The 22124-nt window shown below is 41.1% G+C and overlaps 1 protein-coding gene across 3 annotated transcripts in view; it reads left to right on the forward strand.

Annotated features, from left to right (window-relative positions):
- Positions 1-16884: 16884 nt before the first annotated feature.
- The window catches only part of RMDN2 (regulator of microtubule dynamics 2), a 39115-nt gene continuing 33875 nt past the window's right edge, over positions 16885-22124 (forward strand). For 2 of the 3 annotated variants that reach the window (XR_010068095.1, XM_063305602.1), the window contains exons 1-2: positions 16885-16974; positions 21413-21881. Coding sequence is in view for 2 of the 3 variants with exons in the window: in XM_063305602.1 (XP_063161672.1) it covers positions 21424-21881 (458 nt within the window). In the remaining variant the exon portion in view is untranslated. The remainder of the gene's footprint in view (positions 16975-21412; positions 21882-22124) is intronic. The other variant, XM_063305612.1, reaches the window with a different exon arrangement.

Here is a 22124-nt window from a genome sequence, read left to right on the forward strand (position 1 = left end):
TGCAGTGACTGCCCTTCCTCGGTGCCTGGGGGCTGTGGGGGTCTGGATGGGGAACAACAGGCTTCAGCTGAACCCTGGTAAGACAGAGTGGCTGTGGACTGACAGCTCCTCAGCTTCCGGGAAATTGTCATCTTTAGTTCTGGATGGGGTTGCACTGCCCCAGACAGATTCAGTCCATAATCTGGGGGTTCTCCTGGACTCACAACTCCTGCTCAAAGAGTAGGTGGCAGTCGTGGCCAGGAGGGCCTTTGCACAATTTCGGGTTTTGCGCCAGTTACGCCTGTTCCTGGAACGAGAAGCCCTCCGAACAGTCACTCATGCCCTGGTCATCTCCCATATAGACTACTGCAATGCGCTGTACACGGGGCTACCCTTGAAGGGTATCCGGAAGCTCCAGCTGGTCCAGAATGCAGCTGCGTGGGCCATTTTTGGTGCCCCCAGGTTGGCACATATAACACCTTTGCTGCGCAAGCTGCACTGGGTGCCAGTTTGTTTCTGGGTCCAATTCAAGGTGTTGGTTATCACTTTTAAAGCCCTACATGGCATGGGGCCAGGTTACCTGAGGGACCATCTCATCCCCATCACATCGGCCCACCCCACCCGATCATCCAGAGAGGGCATGTTACGGACCCCGTCTGTAAGAGAATTTCATCTGGTGGGGTCCAGGAAACGGGCCTTCTCTGCAGTGGCCCCTGCCCTTTGGAACATCTTGCCCCCGGAGGTGAGGCAGGCCCCTTTACTCCTGACCTTCCGGAAGGCCCTGAAGACTTGGTTCTGCCATCTTGCCTGGGGTGGGAAAGTGGGTAACCATTCTTGGGGCTGGCTCGCACCCTAGAGTCCTCCCACCAGCTTGGAATTTTATAGCCTCTTGGATTTTATATTTATTTATTGTATTTTATAATTGTAATGTGTTTGATTTCTATGAGATTTTGACGTTTATGGTCGTAGTTTGATTTTATTGTAAACTGCCCAGAGTCCCTCTTTTGGGGGAGATGGGCAGTAATTAAATTTGAATAATAAATAAACAAACAAACAAACAAGGTAGCTTTGTCTTTTCTTAGTTGTGGCATGGGCTGACCTCCAAAAGAATCCAGAGTCTAGGCTGTCCCCCTCCCCTTAGAGGGAAGAAGGATAAATTGTCTTCATCCATCATGGCCATCCCAGCTCTCTTTTGAGATTATTGAAACACAATCTAAGATATCACCTTTCTGGGGCTCTCAAAGCCACTGCCTCAGGGCACCCACATGGACTTCTCCGTTTATCAAGCCACAGTAACCAGGAGAAAGGGATGATAGCTAAGCAGACCCTGTGAGGCCTGCTTAGCTACCTTCCCAAATCCAGTAACAGCTTTCTACTGATATTGTCAGCTTGAATGCCCTTTTTCATTTGCCTGATTAAAAAAGAGGACAAGGACAGACCATTTCCAAGAGGATTAATTCTCATAAAATTAATATAGAACATGTTTATGATATCATGCCTCTTCCCCAAAGCCCAGAATCCAAATATTCTAGTAAACTCTGAGATTTAGATCTAGAGTTTCAGGTTTGTATCCATATTTGGTGGGGAAGGAAAAGCCTGTTGGCTGTGCAATAGAAAAGTAAGTCAGAGTAAGATAGGCATCTGTTTGTTGGAAACATATTGCAACAAGACATGATATAAAAGGGACATTGTGTAGAGTAGCTGAGTAATATCTATAAACTACAGAAACCACCTGACCTATAAAGGTTTTCAATAGTTTCAGGCCAAGATAGCTGAGATAGGTTAGTGAAATGCCATTGAATCATGCTCAACTCCTGAAGACAGCATGAACTATGGCCTCTGATAGGAGCCTGCCCAAAATCTGCAGTCTTCATCACAGACTCTGATATATGTCCAACCATAAACAGAGATTGTATTGGCAGGCCCATAAGAGTCTGCTATGGCCCCAATACTTTGGAACAACCTCCCTTGGAAGCTAGACTAGCCCTTTCTGTGATTGCCTTCACGAAGTTGGTTAAAACAGAGCTCTTTTGAAAGGCATTTGGGGACTAATAGTGTCCTAACAGTGAGAATCATGCTGAGACGAGGAGTAGTTCTCTAGTGTTTATTACTGCTACATAAACAGAATCCTAACAAACTGAAGAAGCGTGGGAAAAACCCAGACAGATAAACCCCGAAAGTTAAGGCGGATCTGATCTGTCCCTCTCTGAATGGCTGCTTAATTCCTCAGTACTACGCATGCATTTTCCCCCCTGGATAGAGGCCCCCTCCTGCTCGCCATCAGTACTCATGACAAATAGGATGTTTTTGTGCTTGTGTTTATACATATTTCTATTTTTACCAAGGCACCTTGGGAGATTTGATGGGATACAAAGAAGGAGGGAGGGAGGGAGGGAGGGAGGGAGGGAGGGAGGGAGGGAGGAAGGAAGGAAGGAAGGAAGGAAGGAAGGAAGGAAGGAAGGAAGGAAGGAAGGAAGATTATCTCTGGTGACAGTCTCTCAACTGTGGAATATCCCTCCAAGGAGAGATAAGATTGTTCTTCTTGGCTTTTGATGAATTTTAGTGTTTCTCTTTCTTCTTGTAGTTATTGTTTCAAGATGTGTCTTGCTTGAGTGAGGAGGGAAGCAATCTTTTATTGTTTTTAATAATAAATGATATATAATAAGTAATAATAAATGAAATAACTTTATCTTCAAAATAGGGGATGGCAACCTAGCACTTGTGGCCCACATGTTGCCTGGAAAATCCTTTGGATTGTGTTTTACACTTGTAAAATAATAATAATAATCCCACACCACAAAATGTCCTGAAGCATGACATCATAATCCTATCCTTGGTGTCCCCAGATCATCATCATCATCATCATCATCATCATCATCATCATCATCATCCTACATGAGGGGACTTATGTGCCTCCATGATATCAAGAACTATGCTAGTAATATAGGTCTTGGTGGACAGGCCAGATAAAGCATAGTCCATACCTATTCTCAATGGTGAATATATAAAAGAAAAATTCATACCAGATCAGTTGTCACCCGGATCAACAGGCACTGGGTCTGGTGCTTTGTTCCTGGGCTTCTGTGGTGGATTTCGGCGCTGCCACTGGTTCTCAGGAAGGAGGGAGCACATTCCAAGGAGATAAGAGGATTCACAGCCTAGGCGGCATGGTGGGAGAACAAAGAGATTCAGGATCACCCTGCCCTAGAGTCTCCCAGGTTATTTCTCCTTAGGTGTCACTTAGAGTAGCTTTAGTCTGGCAAGATTCTGTCTGTACAATGTGAGCAAATAAAGAACTGGAAGTTGAATACACTGACTCCTCATTGTTCTTGGGCTGGGCCTGACAGCATCAGACAATAAATGGGTTACAGGGTTCAGCTGATCCTGCTAGGCCAGGGCAGTTAGCTATAAAGCAGCTGGACAACCCAGCAAAGCAGAAGAAATGTCAACTGAAGAAAATGGAGCAATCATGAAATGCCATTTTGAATCAAACCCTAAAACCAAAGGACTCTAAAACAGAATGTTTATTATTTGGAAACATAAATATCCAGATTCAGAAACTGATGAACGGTCATTAATGGATCAACAAAGATTTATCCCTAGGACAAAAGCTTTTATGGATACCCAATTGCAAAACCTGGAAAAACTAAGAATGCTAATATTATTTGTGACTATAACACACAAAAAAACTGAAGATCATCAAGTGAATGAAATTTTTGAACAGTAACATCAAATGTTATTAACTTTTGAGACAGATAACAATGATGATGAAAGAAATGAAAATAATGAGCAAAATAATGTTAAACATCAACCCTTTGGCAAACAGATGGAATGAAAGGAAAACTTATTGAACACATGAACAATTCTAACTATAAGGAAAGAAAAGAACTATCAAAGTTCAGAAAGACACAAATTTGGTAGTAGTAAAAGTTGAAACCAGCACATTGGCTGAAACTAATAAACTAATTTATACCACAACAGCAGTGATAACATTAGAGTTGAAATTCAGTGCTGTACAACGAAGTAACAAAATTAATCACCAATATGGAAAATTCAGTTGGAAATAAAGATCAATCAGTTATGATCTGATAATCTGAGGAGTGTGTAGTTGAGCAATTTTTGTGGCAATACCGGGGACAGCAGCATCAAGGAAAATGAATTGGGAAAAAATTACAAAATATAGAGCTTTAACAATAGAAATGGGTAGATTATGGACAAAATCTTGCAAAGCCATCTTTATATTTATTGGTGCATTAGGTGAAATACAAACAGATTTTTAAAATTTTATAAGAATGAAATATTTTGGCTAGATCAACCGTGTTTACCAAAACATAATGAACTTCACACAGTCCATTAAAAGACTAAGGATTAAATTCTACAGGATTTGAAAGAGCCAGATGGACTTGCAGCTCCAAATTTCAACTTGTATTATTATGCCAGTTGTTTAACATGGATTACAGAGTGGATTGTGTCTCCTTATGCCACCTCTACAAAAGGGGCAGGACTTTCAGATTGCCTGTATAAGCAGAAACAAACAATTTATAAGAGATCATGCAATAATAAGCAATATATTGAATGTCTAGGATAAAAACAAGAAAAGAATTAGCCCAGATTTATACCTTTTGCTTCACCATTAAATGCTTATTTTTATGAAGAAGAAAGCATAATGAAGTTCACTGAGAAGAGACATAATACATTTAGATTGCAAGATCTGAGTAACAATAAGACAGAGATAAAATCTTTTGAGACTCTTGCTTCACAATGGCTCCGTCCACCTGATTGGTTTCAGTATCTTCAAATAAGTAGTTTAGTATTAAAAGAATAACAGAAACAAAGGGGAACACTTAGAAACTTGATTGAATTTGAAAAACTTATAGATGTAAGTTGGAACATCTACTGGGCCTTATTTATAAATTGCTTATGAAGTATAATTCAGAAACCGAACAAGTCAAAGACTGTATGATTAAATAGATGCAGAATTTAGATACAGTAATAGATATACATCAATGGGAATTTCAGTGGAAGAAGAACAAGTTTACACTGAATATTCTACTTAGAGAAAATTGGTATAAGATATTGATACAATATTCCAGTCCTGGTTGCTAAAAATAGATAATTCATTTTCTAAAAATTGCTGGAAATGTAATGATCAGTTCAGATCATTCTTTCATATTTGGTGGCAATATTGTAAAGCTTATCAGTTTTGAAAAATGATTCATACTAGAATGAAACAAATCTTAAAAACTGAATTTCCTTTTTCAACATGCAACGTTTTCCCTAAACTTTACTAAACCACATAGTCCCACAAAATATAGTGGATTAGCTTGGTAAATGTTAACCGCTGCACCAATACTATATGCCTTTCATTGGGAAGAATGTTTGATCTCTTTTTTTTTAGATTTTTTTATCCTGCCTTTATTATTTTTATAAATAACTCAAGGCAGGGAACATACCTAATACTCCTTCCTCCTCCTCACAACAACAACCCTGTAAGGTAAGTTGGGCTGAGAGAGAGGGACTGGCCCAAGGTCACCCAGCCGGTTTCCATGCCTAAGGAGGGACTAGAACTCACAGCCTTCTGATTTCTAGCCTTGTGCCTTAACCACTAGACAAAACTGCCTTTTTAAAAAAATCTCTTCTCTGGAAGCATAGCTAATTAAGTTGTAGGAATATGTGCAATTCAACACATGGATTTGTGTGACATCCAAAATATGGGTTTCTTAAAGCCTTTATTTCAACCTTATAGAAGGACTTCTTGCATTAGAATATACTTTTACTAGCAAGAACATAATTTTACTTCATAATTTCATTCCATGAGTCATACAGTGCTGTTCATGGTTCCTGATATTTAAGCTCTGCTTAGAGCTTAATAGTGATGTAAAGGCTGCTAAATAAATTCACTATTCACAATGAATTAATGGTATACTGGAAAATTATAATTTTTATGATACTTGCAGATCCCTTGCCTATTCATTTGTATGATACCCTTTTATCTCTTCTTTTTTTGCTCTTTTTCCTTTCCTTTTCTGTTTTTATATTTTCAATAAAGTGTGTGTGTATGTATATCCTGATACAATCATACCCTGCAAATTGCAGTCTTCTCCCTTCAGCTCATGCCATTGACCTCATCTCTTCCCTCCCTATGAGTGAAACAACATTAAGCCATCATTTGACATGCTTTTTAATGACCTTTTACCAAGGCCGTGTTCTTCCCTTCTTGAGATAGCAGAAAACTCTCCTGGCCTGAAATTTGCTGTCCCCACTGCTGCTCCTTCTCACCTCTTTTGCTTCATTTAAAGTCACTGCAGTCACCTGAGTTTGCTCTGAAGTAGTGGGTGGCACCTTAGGGTTGCCATGGAATAGTGTCCGAATATGGGGGGAAATAGTGCTTTATCTAAGCCTGCCTGATGGGGAGAAGAGGAAGGCAACATCATGGAGCCATGATGGCAGAAAAAAAGATGTTTTTCAGGACTTGTTTGTGCTGTGGTTAGCTGTGCAAGTGGGGGAAAGCCCATAAAACCTCAGGGTGTGTAATATCTGTGGTGTTCTTAAATCATTATCTTGGAGACAAGATCAACTAACCTATTGTGGGTGTGATCAAAGGTATGTTTTGGGAGTGTCAGGAGGTATAGTCTGCCTGTTTCCCTTTAATCACAGACTGCACCATTTCTCTCCATCATTTGCCCTCTCCATTGGCATTTTGGTTTTGGAGTTCCTTTCTTGCAGTTACCTCCTTCCCTTCCAACGTTGGCACCAACTTCTCTCTAGACTTCCAAAGGATAGAGGATGGGAAAGCTGTGTTATTTGGGGAAGAAGAGTTGCCCTATTCCTCTTGAAACATTAGTGACTGCTATTCTACTGAAAGTTTATTGCTTTACTTCCAGTTTCACTGGATAGTTTCAACCATTTCCATGACCCCCACCAATAAGTCACTTGGTTGTCCAACAGCTACTCACTTTCAGTTCCAACCCCCTATAGGATCTAGCTAGTTGCTAGTTGCACAAACATGACAGAATCTGACTCCCACCTAATTTGGGCTATTTCTGCCTTGCCTCCCATTTCTGTATTTCACATTATTTAAACTTGGGAGATGGACAGGTGGGATGTGGGAGGAACAGTAGACAAACCAGCCTACAATTGCCCAGGCAGAATCCAGAAATGAATCCTCCCCATTCCTGCGCAGTGCCTGGGATGGGGGATGTTTTGCTTGCTGGCTGGTGGCATCCTGAGAAGGAGACTGGAACCAAGCCAAAGAGAACACCAATCACTTTGCTTATAATGAGTAGCACGCATTCACTGATCAGGAATAGAGAGCAGGTAAGGATAGGCAATGGGGACAGCAAACATTACATTGGGATTGCTTCATGCCAACTCAAGGATGGGTGGATAGCGCTTTGATGCAGTCTTCCCTACTGCAGGGATGTCTTTAAATTATAGCAGTAAAGTTTACATTTGCATGTGTACATAATCAGCATGTGCAAAAGGTAACTATAATCTTCCCCTCTTTTGTTCTTTTCTTCCTCTTTGGTTTTTTTGGATGATGCCTAAGTGCCTTCCCAACTGGGAGTTTGATGGGAGCTTTTGCATGGAAGCAGCGACTTTGATAAAGTTTTATCCCCATACTAATGCCTTTCAAAATGTTGTTATACCTCTTCAATTACATACTATCAATATGTCCTATATATTATTTTTAGGGTTTTGTGTTTTCTGTGGTATTTTAATGTAATTTATCATTCTCATTTTTTATTTTGTTGCTGTTGTTCTGTACCTTACTCTTTTTTTAGTTGCTCGAAATATCCTTTCCAGGTAGAAAGGCAAAAGATAAATACAATAAATGTTACTTTTTTCTCAAGGCTTCCCTTTTCAATGAATCCTGAGAATTGAAGTTTGGTGGCAGTATTGTGAGCTTTTAATCAGAATCCCCAAAATGATCTTAAATCCAAGCAAGTAAGCCAGGGTTTCTTGGCCTTAGCAACTTTAAGGTGTGTGGACTTCAAGTCCCAGAATTCCCCAGCTGGCGTTGAAGTCCACACACCTTAAAGTTGCTAAGATTGAGAAACCCTGAAGTAAGCGATATAGGTAAGCCTTCGGGGTCTCCATCACTTTTGATGGCTCAAATCTCTTAATAAAGAAATGACTGCAGAGTGGTCTTTATTTTTTTTCCCTTCTCCCTGTCAAAAGGACAAATGGGGACTGGGTTATAACCAATGCTTTCCATAAGCTGCCACATATATGTTAACTGTGAATTATCTTTCATATTATGTAAACAGGAATAAAAGAAAAATATGTGGATTAATAGCCAGAAGAAGAGCAATGGCAAGGGGGTGGTTCTTCTTCTTTTTCAACCAAATACCACAAGCAGTCTGCACTTTGTAAATTTAGTTTATTGCTCATTCCTGCCCTTTTCCCTTGTCTTCCCATACTTAAACACTGTTGGAACAGTGCTCTGAACCATATATTCAATAGAATAGCGTGATCCTTCCAGAGTCAATTAGCAGCATATTTTTAACATAAAATGCACATTTGTGGGGATCATAAGTACTGCACATGGTAGCTCTTTGAAGATTTTGTTGGAAAGGTGTACAGCTGTTCTGAATTGAAAGTTAAATCGGGAAAATCTGGCCTCCCTGGAGGTCTATAATAGTTAAATGGCACCCCATTGCCAGAATCCTTTGCTGCTAATCTTTCCGCACTCCTCAGTTTCTGAGACCTGCTTCACTAGAATCAAACAGCTACAGCTGTAACCCTGTGGACTTCTGGGATTAAGTTCCCTTGCAATCATTAGGACTTTCTTTTAAGCAGATACGTTTATCGCTGGTTTAAAAATTAAGGATGAGCAAGATGCTCCTCCAGATGGCTATGAACTTCATTTCCTCTGAGTGCTAGTTACATGGTCCATGGAGAGGTGCAGTCCATTAAAATCTGGAGAGTCACATATGGCCAGGCACAATCATAAAAATATTCAATATAGCAGCCAAATAAATAAACCTTTTTCAATGCGTGGAGTACTGTGCATGAGTAGGAGCAATATTTATTACTATTGGTGTTTGGGAGGGGTTAACAAAGGCACTAAGAAAGGATAATACATCGGATAATGTTACAGCTATGGAACATGCATTTAGTAACAGCTGGATTCACATATTCCTAAATTATAATGTGGTTTCCTTGTTTGAGGCTTAGTCTGAAGTGTGAACCCCACTGATAGTGGCTTATTCCATCAGAAAAAATTATTGATCTCTTAAGCACAATTTGTGAACTACGCTACAATATTCAGATGAAATATGGGAGAAGGTAGCAGACGTTTAGGGACTGTTAGGTATTCTAGTTGCATCTCCTAGAAGTCTTTGACTAGCAGAAACAAATTACGAATGAGCCCCCAATTCTGAAAAATGTAAGATCCAACCATTATCTGGTTTTGTCTTCTTGCTTAGGAGAAGCACATAATTTCTCTTGTAGGTGGAATACAGAAGAGGGTTTTTATATCAAGAAGGCTGAAGGTAATACAACTTAGGTGTTACAGCTAGAGACTTCTTGATAGGTCTCTAGAAGTGAAATTGGGTAGCTTTATCTAGAATTAGAGAGGAAGTATGCTCAGAGAATAACTTCCCATTAAGAGCTCGCTGAAAATGAAAAACCCAGTAAAACTATCCTCCCCCAGAGAAGCAACATGGAAAACTACTGTAATAGGAGCTGAGTCAATGTTTAGAGCCATAGATAGCTTTTTAATTTCCTTTGTTTGGAATAGCAAATTGCCTGCATCCAAGAATCCCTGAGCACATACTTTTCTTCTATTTCGCTACAATTCATTTTCCTCTTGATTCCCAAGAGACAACAACTAAAAATTATAACAATATTGTATCAACTGAACATCTGATAAGGCAAGCTCCAATTAAGAAAGTGTATGTGAAAGTGTACCCTATTAGTGCAGTATCCATTAATCTGCCTAGCTTTCATTCCTCTACTTCATTGGTGCAGGCTTAATCACATTAATACTACAGCCAAGTATATTTCCTGCTTGGAAATATTCATGGCAGTAAAACATGGGGAAAGTAGTACATGATGATGCTGGAAACCATGGCTAATGAAAGGGCCCATTGAAAATAGATTCATTTGAGGAGTGTTTCTTAATACCACCCATTAGGAAAAGTTTAACTAAGAGCTCATAGTGGAGCCAAAGAGGGCACGACCGGCAAAGCTCATTAAACTATGAAACAAAAAACCCTAATTTCATTAAAAACTGCAGCTCGGATGCCCCCATGTGGACAAAGTAAAATATTTTGATCAGCAAAATATACTGATCTTTTAGCAAAGGATCATTCAAAACTTGTTTTAAAGGAACGCTTTTCATCTGGTTTGCCAATAGGAGAAATCAACAATATACTTCAAGTAAAACAAGAACCCCATTTCTTAGTATGAGTGCACTTTTATAAATCTCAGACAGATAATCTGATAATCAGCCTTGTAATTTTTTTTTCCAAAGTGTATGTGGAAGAGCAGGCTGCTTAGCAAAATTGCAAGCATCTGGGCTGCCTTCTCCCCCTCCCATATGAGCTTTTTCCCCAGTGTCAGCACAGCAGAGTTGCAACCTTGACAGAGGTGTGGGAGGAGATGTGGAGAATGAAGAAGAAGTGTGTTTTGTTGCTCTGCAGCCGCCAGCAAACAGAGTACAGCAGCCAAACAAAAGAAGGCATTTTTCCTTCATAGGGAGTGGATGGTCCAGAGGAAAAAGAAACATAGAGGCACAGCAAAGCAAAGTGTGGAAATGTGCAAGTATGCTGGCTGTTAACAGAGAAAAAAAAAGCTGAAAAAACACAGAGGAATGAAGGCAGAACAATATTTGTAAGAAAAAAACATTGCTATGTAATATACTATAGAGTGTAGTATAGTAATTGATTAGTATAGTAATATAGAAATAACAGCAATAGAATATAGGATAGAATATAGGATAGAATATAGGATAGAATATAGGATAGAATATAGGATAGAGGCAATAGAAAATGAATAATAGTTTATAGGAAAATGTAATAACTGCTTTCCGTTCTGGACATGACACTTTGAGGGCTCCACTTCAGGAATAATTCTGTAATGGGAAGAAGGAATAACCTTAAGGAACAGCAGCTACCAAGATAATGTTCAGATAAAAGAAATCTTAAGTCTGGAACAGAAATGTAATTTGAGAAAGCGTCTCAGACAGGACCCTCCCTAGTTCTCATGGGGAGGGGGGAAGCATATTCAGACTTGCAAGATGGATGTCAGCCCTTCAAGGTAGACCAGACTGGGAAACTAAAGTTATGAATGCTAATACAACTTTTATTATAAGGATACAGTAACAGAATCTTGCAAGTCTGAATACATTTTCCCCCTCCCTCTTTACAAATTGCCCATTACAAATTCAGAGATGTCCAACACAGATAATTAGGGGAACGAAACTAAAGAGAAATTGGATATGTTCAACTCTGAGAAAAGATGATTGAGAGGGGATATCATAGCATTTTTCAAGTATCTGAAGGGATGACACAAGAAGAAAATCAAGGCCTGCGTATCACATACAAAAATTGATTTAATTAAAAGAATATGGGGACAGACCATTTAGACTTGACACAAGGAGCTATTCTGGTCAGCAAGGTTAACGCCACCTTTTTTTCTAGCCAAAGGCAGGGTTTGAACTTTAACATCTGGTAGAGGGAGTTCCTCCTTCCCCAGTTGTATTAACCTCAGCTGAAAGCAAAACCAATCAACATCTTTACACAGGGAAAAAAATACTTCCAACAACATCTACAACTACATAACCACTTGATCAGTGAAATAACAATATTAAACAATTGGATTACGTGTGCTTCTTACTATAGTCCTTTCTCTCTGGTTTGGATTCCTGGTGCTGTTCTTGATTACTGATGATGATGCTAATGGGATAGGGATACACCATACCCCCATCCTGGGTGTGCAATAATAGTTATAGTACCATCTGCAGCACAGCGTGTATGAAGGCTGCCTCTGAGATGAATTTATTTTAACCTTCACCCAAGTCACAACCCTACAGATGTCTGTCAATGAAATGGAAAGGATGTGAAGGAGTAGGCTATGATGCCATCCAAGACCCACAGATTACTGGCAGAATAAGTCAGAGCTGTGCTATGCATTTCCTGCCCCATCTGCTAATGGAGGGTAGAGATATTCATCTCCCAGCACTCCCTGTCTTGTAGAACACAAATATGCAATTGGCCTTCTGGTCTCCTAGAATGTGCACATGAGATAAATTCTTAAGGCTCTGTACCCAAATAGTTTGTTCCAATTGTATTCCCTGGAAAGGCTGTAACTTGAACAAAAATTTGGTAAGATTATCTCCTGCCTCTTGTGAAACCTGGAATTGACTTCTGGCATGAAATAATTGTGAGGTCTCAGGATCACATTGTCTTGGTGGCACGCACCACTGATCTCTCATAAAGAAAGCTCCCAGTTCCCTACTCAATGAGCTGAGGGCACCAACAGTAGGTAAGTTGCATTCCAAGTGTAGATGTTGATGGCTGTCTGCTTAATGGTTTCGAAGGCAGCAGTGTTTAAGGTCCTGAGAAGCACTGAGAAATCCCATAAAGGAAAAAGATGTATGATTATGATGGGGGCGGGGGAGAGAGAAATAGACTGGTCTCCCTGACAAAATGTTTAATGTAGGGATCTCCTGATATTGGGTTTCAATATGGAACCCAGGATGGTCACTTGTCCATACAAGGTATTAGTCCTTAGGCCACTCTCCAGACCCATCTGCTGGACACCTAAGAGTTCTGGAGCCTCAACCACTGCTGCTGTTGTTTTATTTTGCACCAACACTTGAAGGTCATCCAGATCATTTGGTAGATTCTAATGATTCTTGGGTGACTGGATATCAAGATAGTCTCCACTGCCCATTCTGGCAAACCAGTTTTCGGGAGATGTTCCTGCTAAAGTTCCAGGTGCATAATCAAAGCCATCCTACATCCACATGTAGAATGGGTATCTGGTTTAGTATGTCCAGTTGTACTGACAGTTGCCATGGGTTGTCTATGCTCCTCTCCACTAATGTGAAGGAAAAAGCCTCTTGGATAAAAAATGGCGATCAGGATTACTCATGCTCTGAGCATTTCAACCTTGCACATCAGGTTGCAAACATGCAAGGGTTGGTAGTGGTGGAATGCAGATAGCAGAGGATCTGGCCATGGCAGAACCAGGACATGTCTCTTTCCACCCTCTCCCCCCAGAATTGTGAGAAGAACTGTTTCACCTTCCTGTTTTCTGCTGCTGCAAAGTGGCTCACCAGGAAGCTACAATGTCTGATATTCTTGGGAAAAACTGGGGCGCAGGGCCAACTTTCCCTATGAAAGGCTGTGTCAGTTCAGCCAGTCTGCTGTTAACTTCTGCGATCGCTTTATGTATTCTGCTGACAGGGAGGCCAGATGTATCTCATCCAATTGATCAGGTGAGGTTGTTAATGTAAGCCTTTCTGGTGGTGGTGTCTGTCTGAATTAAGACATGTTGCCCCTCTATGAGGTTTGCCAATTCCTTCAATGTCAAGCATACTACCCTCAGCTCCAGCTGGCTGATGGGATAGTGTTTACTCATACTGAAACCATTGCCTGTGAACTGAATAGTTATGCAGGTAGGCTCTCCAACCTGTAAGACTAACATCTTTAGTAATCTGATCCTTTACTGGTTCTCTGAGCAACATTCCCTTTGCCAGATTGGTTGGTACAAGCTATCTTATCCAGGATCTCTAGACTTATATATGCCCTTTTGGTGAACTGATCCTTTTGTGGAGGAACCACTGAATTGGCCTGGAATGGAAATGAGCTCATGGTACTACCTCCATTGCTGTGATAATCATTCCTTGCAGCCTTCCTTCTCCATAAGAGGTTGCCTCGTGGATATTAGAACTGATCATATATTGTTGCTTTTTGGTGCCCCCCTTTGACATGAAAAATTTCTTTTCCTGTGTGAATATGATCTTCAGATGCAAGATCTGTATTAACAGTGCTCAGTTCCTCTTCCAAAAGTATTATGAATCTACACTCCTCCAGGCACAGAAAGGTGTGGTGCTTTACTGCTTTCTTCCTTTGGGGAGTTGTGATGAGCAAATCACCAAAATAGGCATAAATGTTTTCACTTAGAGGAATATCAAGCTGCTAGATTTCTTTCCTGCAAGGCAACAATTATCCTCCTGAATCCTCAGGTGTCTTTTGACAACATTTTGGGTACTGAAGCCAGACTAAACAGGAGAGCTCTGAACTGGAAGTATTCCTTCCCATATGCACAACTGGGGAACATCTGGCATGCCTGTCTGATGGGGATATGCAAGTATACCACTGAGAGGTCTAGGTAAAGGTTTCCTTTGACATTAAGTCCAGTTGTGTCCGACTCTAGGGGGCGGTGCTCATCTCCGTTTCAAAGTCGAAGAGCCAGCATTTGTCCATAGACACTTCCGTGGTCATGTGGCCAGCATGACTAAATGGAACGCTGTTACCTGCCCGCCAAAGCGGTACCTATTAATCTACTCACATTTGCATGTTTTCGAACTGCTAGGTTGGCAGGAGCTGGGACTAGCAACAGGAGCTCACCCCGTCACGCGGATTCGAACCGCCGACCTTCCGATCGGCAAGCTCAGCAGCTCAGCGGTTTAACCCACAGTGCCACCGCGTCCCTACTGAGAGGTCTACTGATGCTGTAAAATTGTTTGGTATGATGGCCTATGTTGTGATCTCAGAGTTTCTATTCTAAAAGATTAGAGCCTGATGAATTTGTTCAGGGGCTTGAGATTCAGAATGGCCCTCCTGGTCCCATTCTTCTTTGAGATATCCTGTGATACCCTTGTTTACTTGACTGAGGTATGGGTTCCATCTCTCTACTTAGCACCATGGACTTCAAGAACATGGGTGAGATAATCCCTCTGAAAAGATTTCCTCCCCACTTCATTTGTCTCTCCATATCTACTAGATGTGCTCCTTCTCATTTTTCACTTCTTTCCCCCAAGAACATGAACTGGAGTATTCCAAAGATGGAGCAGGAGAGGAATGCGAGACATCCAAAGACTTTGTGGCCTGGTACCCTCAATCTTCTCTAGAGTCTTGCTTAAGGCACAATAAAATACTCCCTCTCCAATCACAATGTGCCCCATTGCTGCCTCCATCTCTGAAGTAAGGCCTTGTTGGCCTGGAATCTGGGGTTCCTGTGACATTTTGCTATGTCTACACAATTCAGCTAGGGATTCTCTCATGTAACAAGAGTCGGTCCTCTTTCTTCTGATAACATGTCCATTCTGAAGGCTTCTTGAACCTCCCATTGCTATGCTGATACAAGGGAGGGGAATGAGGTTGACTTATTTGTCAGGGCATAGGCAAGGGGAGGGAAGTTTTGGCTGCTCTTTGGCTTCCTTCCTGGGAGAGGGAGTTGGTGGGGGGAGTCTTCTGTATTAAGTCACTGCCATTGACCTACACCATCTCCAATTCTGTCTTTGTGATAGCAAAGACAAGCAGGCTGCAGCTGTCATCTACTAAAAGCAAAAGCCCATGTTCCCCAGTTGGGAGGACTCAGGAATTTTGCAGTTCTTCCCCCTAGGCAGCTTGCTGTGCTGCCTGCATACTTTGTTGTTCAAGCTCTGTGTGCTTTGCTGCATGCCAGGCGCTTTTACCTCTGGTAGGCAATGAAGAAAAAAAAGTGTCATGTGGCTGTGCTCCCCACATGGTATCTCCTGATCATGACTTCCCCAGCCACTGGCCTCTTCTGCCACCCCATACCCAAGGTCTTTTTGCAGAACTCCTTGTTGCTTTGCAGTACTATAGACTTAAAATGGCAGGGAGGAAAAAATGTCACCTCCGCCACCCACCTCTACTTCCACTCTTTGCTTTCTTCCTTTTTTTCCTTTTGTATCCTTCTATTGGATGCAAGTGAAAAGAAAAAGGTGGTTTCTTGGCCCAAGATGGAGCCAAGAAGAAATGCCCTTCCTCTACTCTAGAAGGCAGAGTTAAGTTCCCTCCACCAGATGCAGAAGTCTAAGTCAAGAAGAGGTGGAATGAACCTTTCCTGTTGGCTCCATCCTTAGTGATCAAAATAAATTTCTCTACAAAGCAAGTATTTAATGCATTTACTGCAAATTTGATGGGAAAAAAAATCAGTCAAAATAAGGTACTTTTAATTTCTTTTATTGTCTTTGGCGACTGTGTGCCATTGCACTTTAAGTCAAGTTATAAGCTATATAGTTTGGGCTCCTTCCTAGCTTACATATTACAGTAAAAAGTATTCTGGCTCATTTGTTGTGCAATCTTCCAAGTAAATGGTAAAAGGTCGTTTCCCAAGGACAATTTTCAACTAGCAGTTGCATCACTGGTGTAAACAAAATTACTTTGTGGCTGATTGGAGACAAAACGCATTCACTCCAGTGTAGTCACTTTGTTCCCAATAAAACAAACCAATTCTTTACGTCAAAACTCCTGTTCCGTTCAATGGGAATAACCTCGGATAAGTGGGCATACTAAGGCTTCCGCCGGTATCTGATACCCGAGACCTTCGAGGCGAGGGGTGGCGGCGAAGAACCTGCCAACCGGGGGCCCAGCCGGCAGGGTCCACGGCGGCGTTTACGATGCAAGCACTCCCGGAGGTTGACAAGGTCTCCATCCCTGACCGAGGACCCCGGAAGTCTTCCCAACTCCACGAAAGCGTCCTCAAGGCGCGTTGGAGGCCAACTTCCACCGCTCCACAAGCGGCGCTGGCAGGGGACGATGGGAGCTGCCGCCCAACGTGCCTGGCGAACTACCCTGATTCAGCAGACCCTCTCCGCCTCCAAGGACGCGGCGCTTCCCCAGGAGCACCGTCCACCGCCCGCCCATCCGTATCCGGGTGTCAGACCGTGTGGGCGGCCCTTGAGCGTTTTCGCCGCTCCCCGCAGGCTCAGGTGCAGAAGCGGCGGTGGCAGCGCAATAGGAGCAGCTTTGTAGCAAGCCGGAGCGGAGCGCCAGCGGGAGGGCTTCCCTGGTAGGTGGAAACGAGGAGACTGGGCATGTCTGCGTCCCTCGACGGGGAAAGCCGGGCTGGTTGCCTCTTTTTTTTTTCTCCCTCAGAGGCGCTCAGAAGAGGGTACAGGGATGCATGCCCCCGCCCCCGGCAGCGCCAGAGGCTCCCTCTCTCCCCCACTCGCGTAGTTGGCGCCTCGGCACTCTCTGCTCCGCTCAGCTATTGCTTCAGGCTGCCTGGGCTGTAAACAGCACCGCGCCTTGGGAGTGTCGTTTCGCCCAGAACGAACGTGGATCGATTTTCGGGTTATGCATGGCTGTTTCGGTTAGAGGAAAGCCTTCCCCAGCCCCTGCGGCTTAGCAACTCACCGAAAGCACTTTGCGCAGTCAGAGACAAGCTTTCTGGGAAGAGAACACAACCAACATTTTTAAGGCACCCTAAAGATGAACAGCATTATTAAGTCATGGGGAGTCTACCTGTCCAAAACTTTTGCTATACTGTAATAAATATCCTACAAAGCAGTCCTACAAAGTTCTAGACAGGACTACTTAGAAATAAGTTTCCTTGAATTTAGGGGGGTTCCAGTGTTTAGCCTTTCAGGTGCCATTAGATTCTTTGATCCAACAGTTACAACCCGGGATACTCCTATCTGAAACTGATTTCCTTGGATTATTTGCTACTGTACGTATGAGTTTTAAATAATACTTGCTTCTAAGTAAACATTTTAAAAAATTCCATGACACTTTATTCTGAAGCAGGCCAGTGAAGTTTTTAGCAGTGTATGGAGAACTGTAGCTGGATAGTTTCAACAGTATGGATTGTTTACTGTGTAACTTCTAGGATTGCAACACCATTTGCAAGGTGTCTTCTAATCCGATTTAGGAAATAGGATGTTATTGTTATTTATTCAAGAGAACATAGGCACTTTGCCTGTGATTTAGGCCCTGCCCCACATGCACCTTAATATGATGCAGTCATAGTCATAGTGTGGCTATATCAGCTTCATCCTTGACCTCATCACACTGTCCTCTTCTAATCCCAGGCCAATAATTAAAACAGCCTTATCCTGTCAACTTCACTTTGGTTTTAAATTTCAGTGAAACCTTGATTTATCAAAGATTGAGGCAATGGACTTTGCACAGACCATGTCGGTTTTTACAGATTGATTAACAGCATTTGTGTAATGACAGAATTATGTAAATGATATAAATTGCTGCAAGTGACTAGTCTCTAATTTAAGTGACATTTGTAAATAATGGATATCCCCTCCCTTAAATTAGTCTACTAAAGTGAAGATTCGCACTAAACCAACCTTGTCCTACCACCTTTCTAAGGTATGTAAAATCTGAATTGGTGAAGAACTATATGAGCTTGACATTTGGGAAGGGCCCAAAGCCAGATGATCTACTGTAGGTGTGATCAGTTCTGTTACAGGCGCGTCGGGTGCAACGTGCTAGCCCATGTTATACTGCAACCATTTATTTCCCAGCATCTGTCACTTTCAGTCATTTCTACATCCTCCGCTTCCACCAATAAGATACTTGGTTGTCCAACAGCTGCTCACTTTCAGTTCTACCTCCTATAGGACTAGCTAGTTGTACAATTTTTTTAAAGAAAACTTTATTAAAGCATTTTCAAAATATACATAAATACTGAAAAGATTGAAACAAAGCTGCCCACAAAGAAAAAGAAACAGAACTAAAAAGGTGTGAAAAAAACACAAAACAAACTACTACAAAGTGACTTCCGACTTTCTATAACAAAGATATACATGAATCAATATCAATTTCCTACTCCGATTCATATTATAGTAAACATTTCAATAAAGCATTTAAATTCTCATTATTACATTCCCTTCTAAAACAAAATTACCCTCCCAATTAAAGAACAACATATAAAATCCTTCAAACATAATTTGGAACCTAATATAGTAAATAACACTACTCTTCTTCACTATAATTTGCTCCTATCTGCCAACTAAACTAACATTAACCAAAAATATAAAAATTATCCAAACAGCATAAACATTTATCTAAACCCTTAAAAAAACATCCTGAAAGCCACATTTAAACAATACCCTAGACAACTCAATTTTCCTTTGACTATTTAAACGTAAGTCACCAATTCTCATCTTTTTCTTTGGAGAAACCACTTTACTCCTAAGGCAGTTTTCAGCCTTATCAGTTTCTCTCAATTCTTGTGACAATTTGGACTCCACAAATTCTGAGAAATGCTCCAAGACTTGAATAACAGCATTGTAGAGATCTTTAAATATCAAATTAATTTCCTCCATACTTCTTAACAGTAAGATAGATTATGATGCCCTCTAGTGCCTCAGGAAGGTAAAGACATTAACACTGTAACTGAACACTCTCTCCGTTTTATCTCCGGTGTGGCCAATCAGGAAAATAAAAACTAAAACAGCATTCCCATGGGAAAGTGAAAGCAAATAGATCAGAACTCCAGTCCACAGATTCAGTGAAGAAGAGGAAGTTTTATATTCCTCAAAAATCACTTTAATAAAAAAACAATAAAAAAACAAAATTCTTTAATTCTCAATTTCACAAATTATATATAAAACACCAAATTACCAAGCTAATAATTTTCAAAAATAATGAGAGTCACCAAGGGATTCTGCATTTCTTTGTTATAGAAAGCCTCTCTTTGGTAAAATTCAAACAAACAAAAAATACCCTTAGTGCTGTAGAAATGGGGTGGGCAGCTTTAAGGTCCATTTTGGCTTCAGAACAGCTTGGGAAGAAGATGATGGCCCCACCTCCCAGCTGATCACTTACCAGTCGATCATGAAATGCCATTTTGTGGTCTTCTGGCTATGACCAGCTGTCTGGAGAACACATGGAGTGATTCCTGGGGTTCTCCTTAATCCAGAGAATGCTTCTGGACTCCAAGGAAGCCTGCCTGGGCCCAAGAAAAAAAGCCACTCTGACAGGTCAGTCCGCAGACAGTGGAAAAAACCAGATCAAGCCATCATTATCCCCACTAGAAGTAATCATGGCAGAATCTGACTCCCACCTAATTATGGCTATTTCTGCCTTGCCTCCCATTTCTGTATTTCACATTATTTAAACTTGGGAGATGGACAGATGGGCTGTGGGAGGAACAGTAGACAAACCAGCCTACAATTGTCCAGGCAGAATCCAGAAGTGAATCCTTCCCATTCCTGCTGTAGTTCCTGAGATGGGGGATGTTTTGCTTGCTGGCTGGTGGCATCCTGAGAAGGAGACTGGAGCCAAGCCAGAGGAGAACACCAATCACTTTGCTTATAATGAGTAGCACACTCACCAGTCAGGGCACCGCCACTTGGCAGTGACTCAGAATAGACACCATAGAAGCCTGATATGGATGGGTGCTAGGGACAGCAATTTTTGTGTTGGGATTTTTTTGTGTTATGTCAAAGCTGGGAGGACAACATGCTACATCACTGGTGGAGAAAAGCACTTAGGCTATAATATAAATAGAATTTTCTTGAACTTTCTAGATTACAGTCACTCAGTTTATAATATATATGAAATTGAGACTAAGTTTTCCTCATTGCCTTGGGTAGATTATTGAGTTGCCTTAAATGCTGTCTGTTCATCTGTTGATTTTTAGCTTTATATACAACTGCTCCCCAAAAGCTCATGGTTGGTAATGGGGACATAGAAGACTACTAAAGAATGCATACCATTCAGCACAAAATTAAATTCTGCTGAATGTTATGCATTCAAAATTACCATTTTGTTCAGTTGTGGCTTCAAATTATCCTGAAAAATTACGGTCTCTCTACCATCACTTGAAAACCGTCGAACCTTAATATGGAACTTAACTAACTGCTCCATTGGTATATGGATGGGAAAGATGGTGTCACTGTAATAGATGTGATTTTTCTTTGGGAGAATTGAGCAAAATAAAGTTTGAATCTACTGCTTCGATTTTTTCCTAAGTTTAAAGTATTTATAGCCTACCCACTCTGCAAAGGATCATATAGTACTTTGGAATCCTTGGTGCTCTCTGAGCTTGGTTGTTTGCTTGCAGACGTTTCATTACCCAACTAGATAACATCATCTTGCACTACGATGTTACCTAGCTGGGTAATGAAACATCTGCAAGCAACCAACCAAGCTCAGAGAGCACCAAGGACTTCACAGTTCAACCCTGAGCTACAGATATTCTCTTCTATTGGACTATAGTACTTTGCTATGTAGAACAGAACAAATTTAGGGTTCAGATAGATGAGACTTCAGAACCTCATTGAAAACCAGACCCTTATGGAGCATCATGAATGCCTCCAAATTTTGATGCATATCTTTGTAGCCCAAGTGCCTTTTAATTAAGAAACCTAACAAAACTGATATATAAAAAGAATGACCTGTACCTCTAGTATTCTTTTGTAAAAGGCAAGGCATTTCACAGAAAGTGTTAAAATACAGTTTCTCTTCTGCTTTGTATATTGTTTCAGAAGCAGGAAGCATGTCCCAATTTGAAAATAAAAGGCTATTATTTGGCTTAATGGCAGGAGCTGCTGGAATAACCTTTGTCCTGTGTTGGTATCTCAAGACGCACAAACGCAGCAAAGCTATGCATTTGCCTATATTTCCAAATTCAGCTAACAGTTTTGATTTAATAGATTTTCCATATGAAACTCACAAAGGAGAAAGAGCAGTGTTGCTGTTACAAGGAAGACAGGTTCAGATATTGGAGAAATTGAATGGCTTAGTAATAAGTGTGGAAGAACTGAAAAGAGAAGTGACATTTCTTAAAGAAGCTATTCCGAAGTTGGATGAACTTGTTCGAGATGAACTTCAAGGAAAAACAGGAAGTCGCAGAACCAGCCCTTTGCATAGGCCTGCGAAGAAGCGAAAGGTTGAGGCAGCAGCTCAAGGCGTATCTGATACCACCAGTTCTGAAGAGGCTGAAAGTGAAGGCGGGTGGGTATTTAAAAAATATTTTTAATTATGTTAATGAAATGCTTAGTTTTTAAAAGATAAAAAGTCCATAAAAACAAACTACTGTTTTTACAGATTTAAATATTCAGTAAAGTCCTGGGTTCTTCACATAACTAATACTGGCATCCTACAACATCTAACATTCTGGATTGCTTTCTAAAACATCGCAGTAGTTGGGAGAGGCCATTTAAAGGGAATTTACATTTTCTTTGCTGTTATAATCTG

The sequence above is a fragment of the Candoia aspera genome, chromosome 1 (genome assembly GCF_035149785.1).
Source record: "Candoia aspera isolate rCanAsp1 chromosome 1, rCanAsp1.hap2, whole genome shotgun sequence".
NCBI lineage: Eukaryota > Metazoa > Chordata > Lepidosauria > Squamata > Boidae > Candoia > Candoia aspera.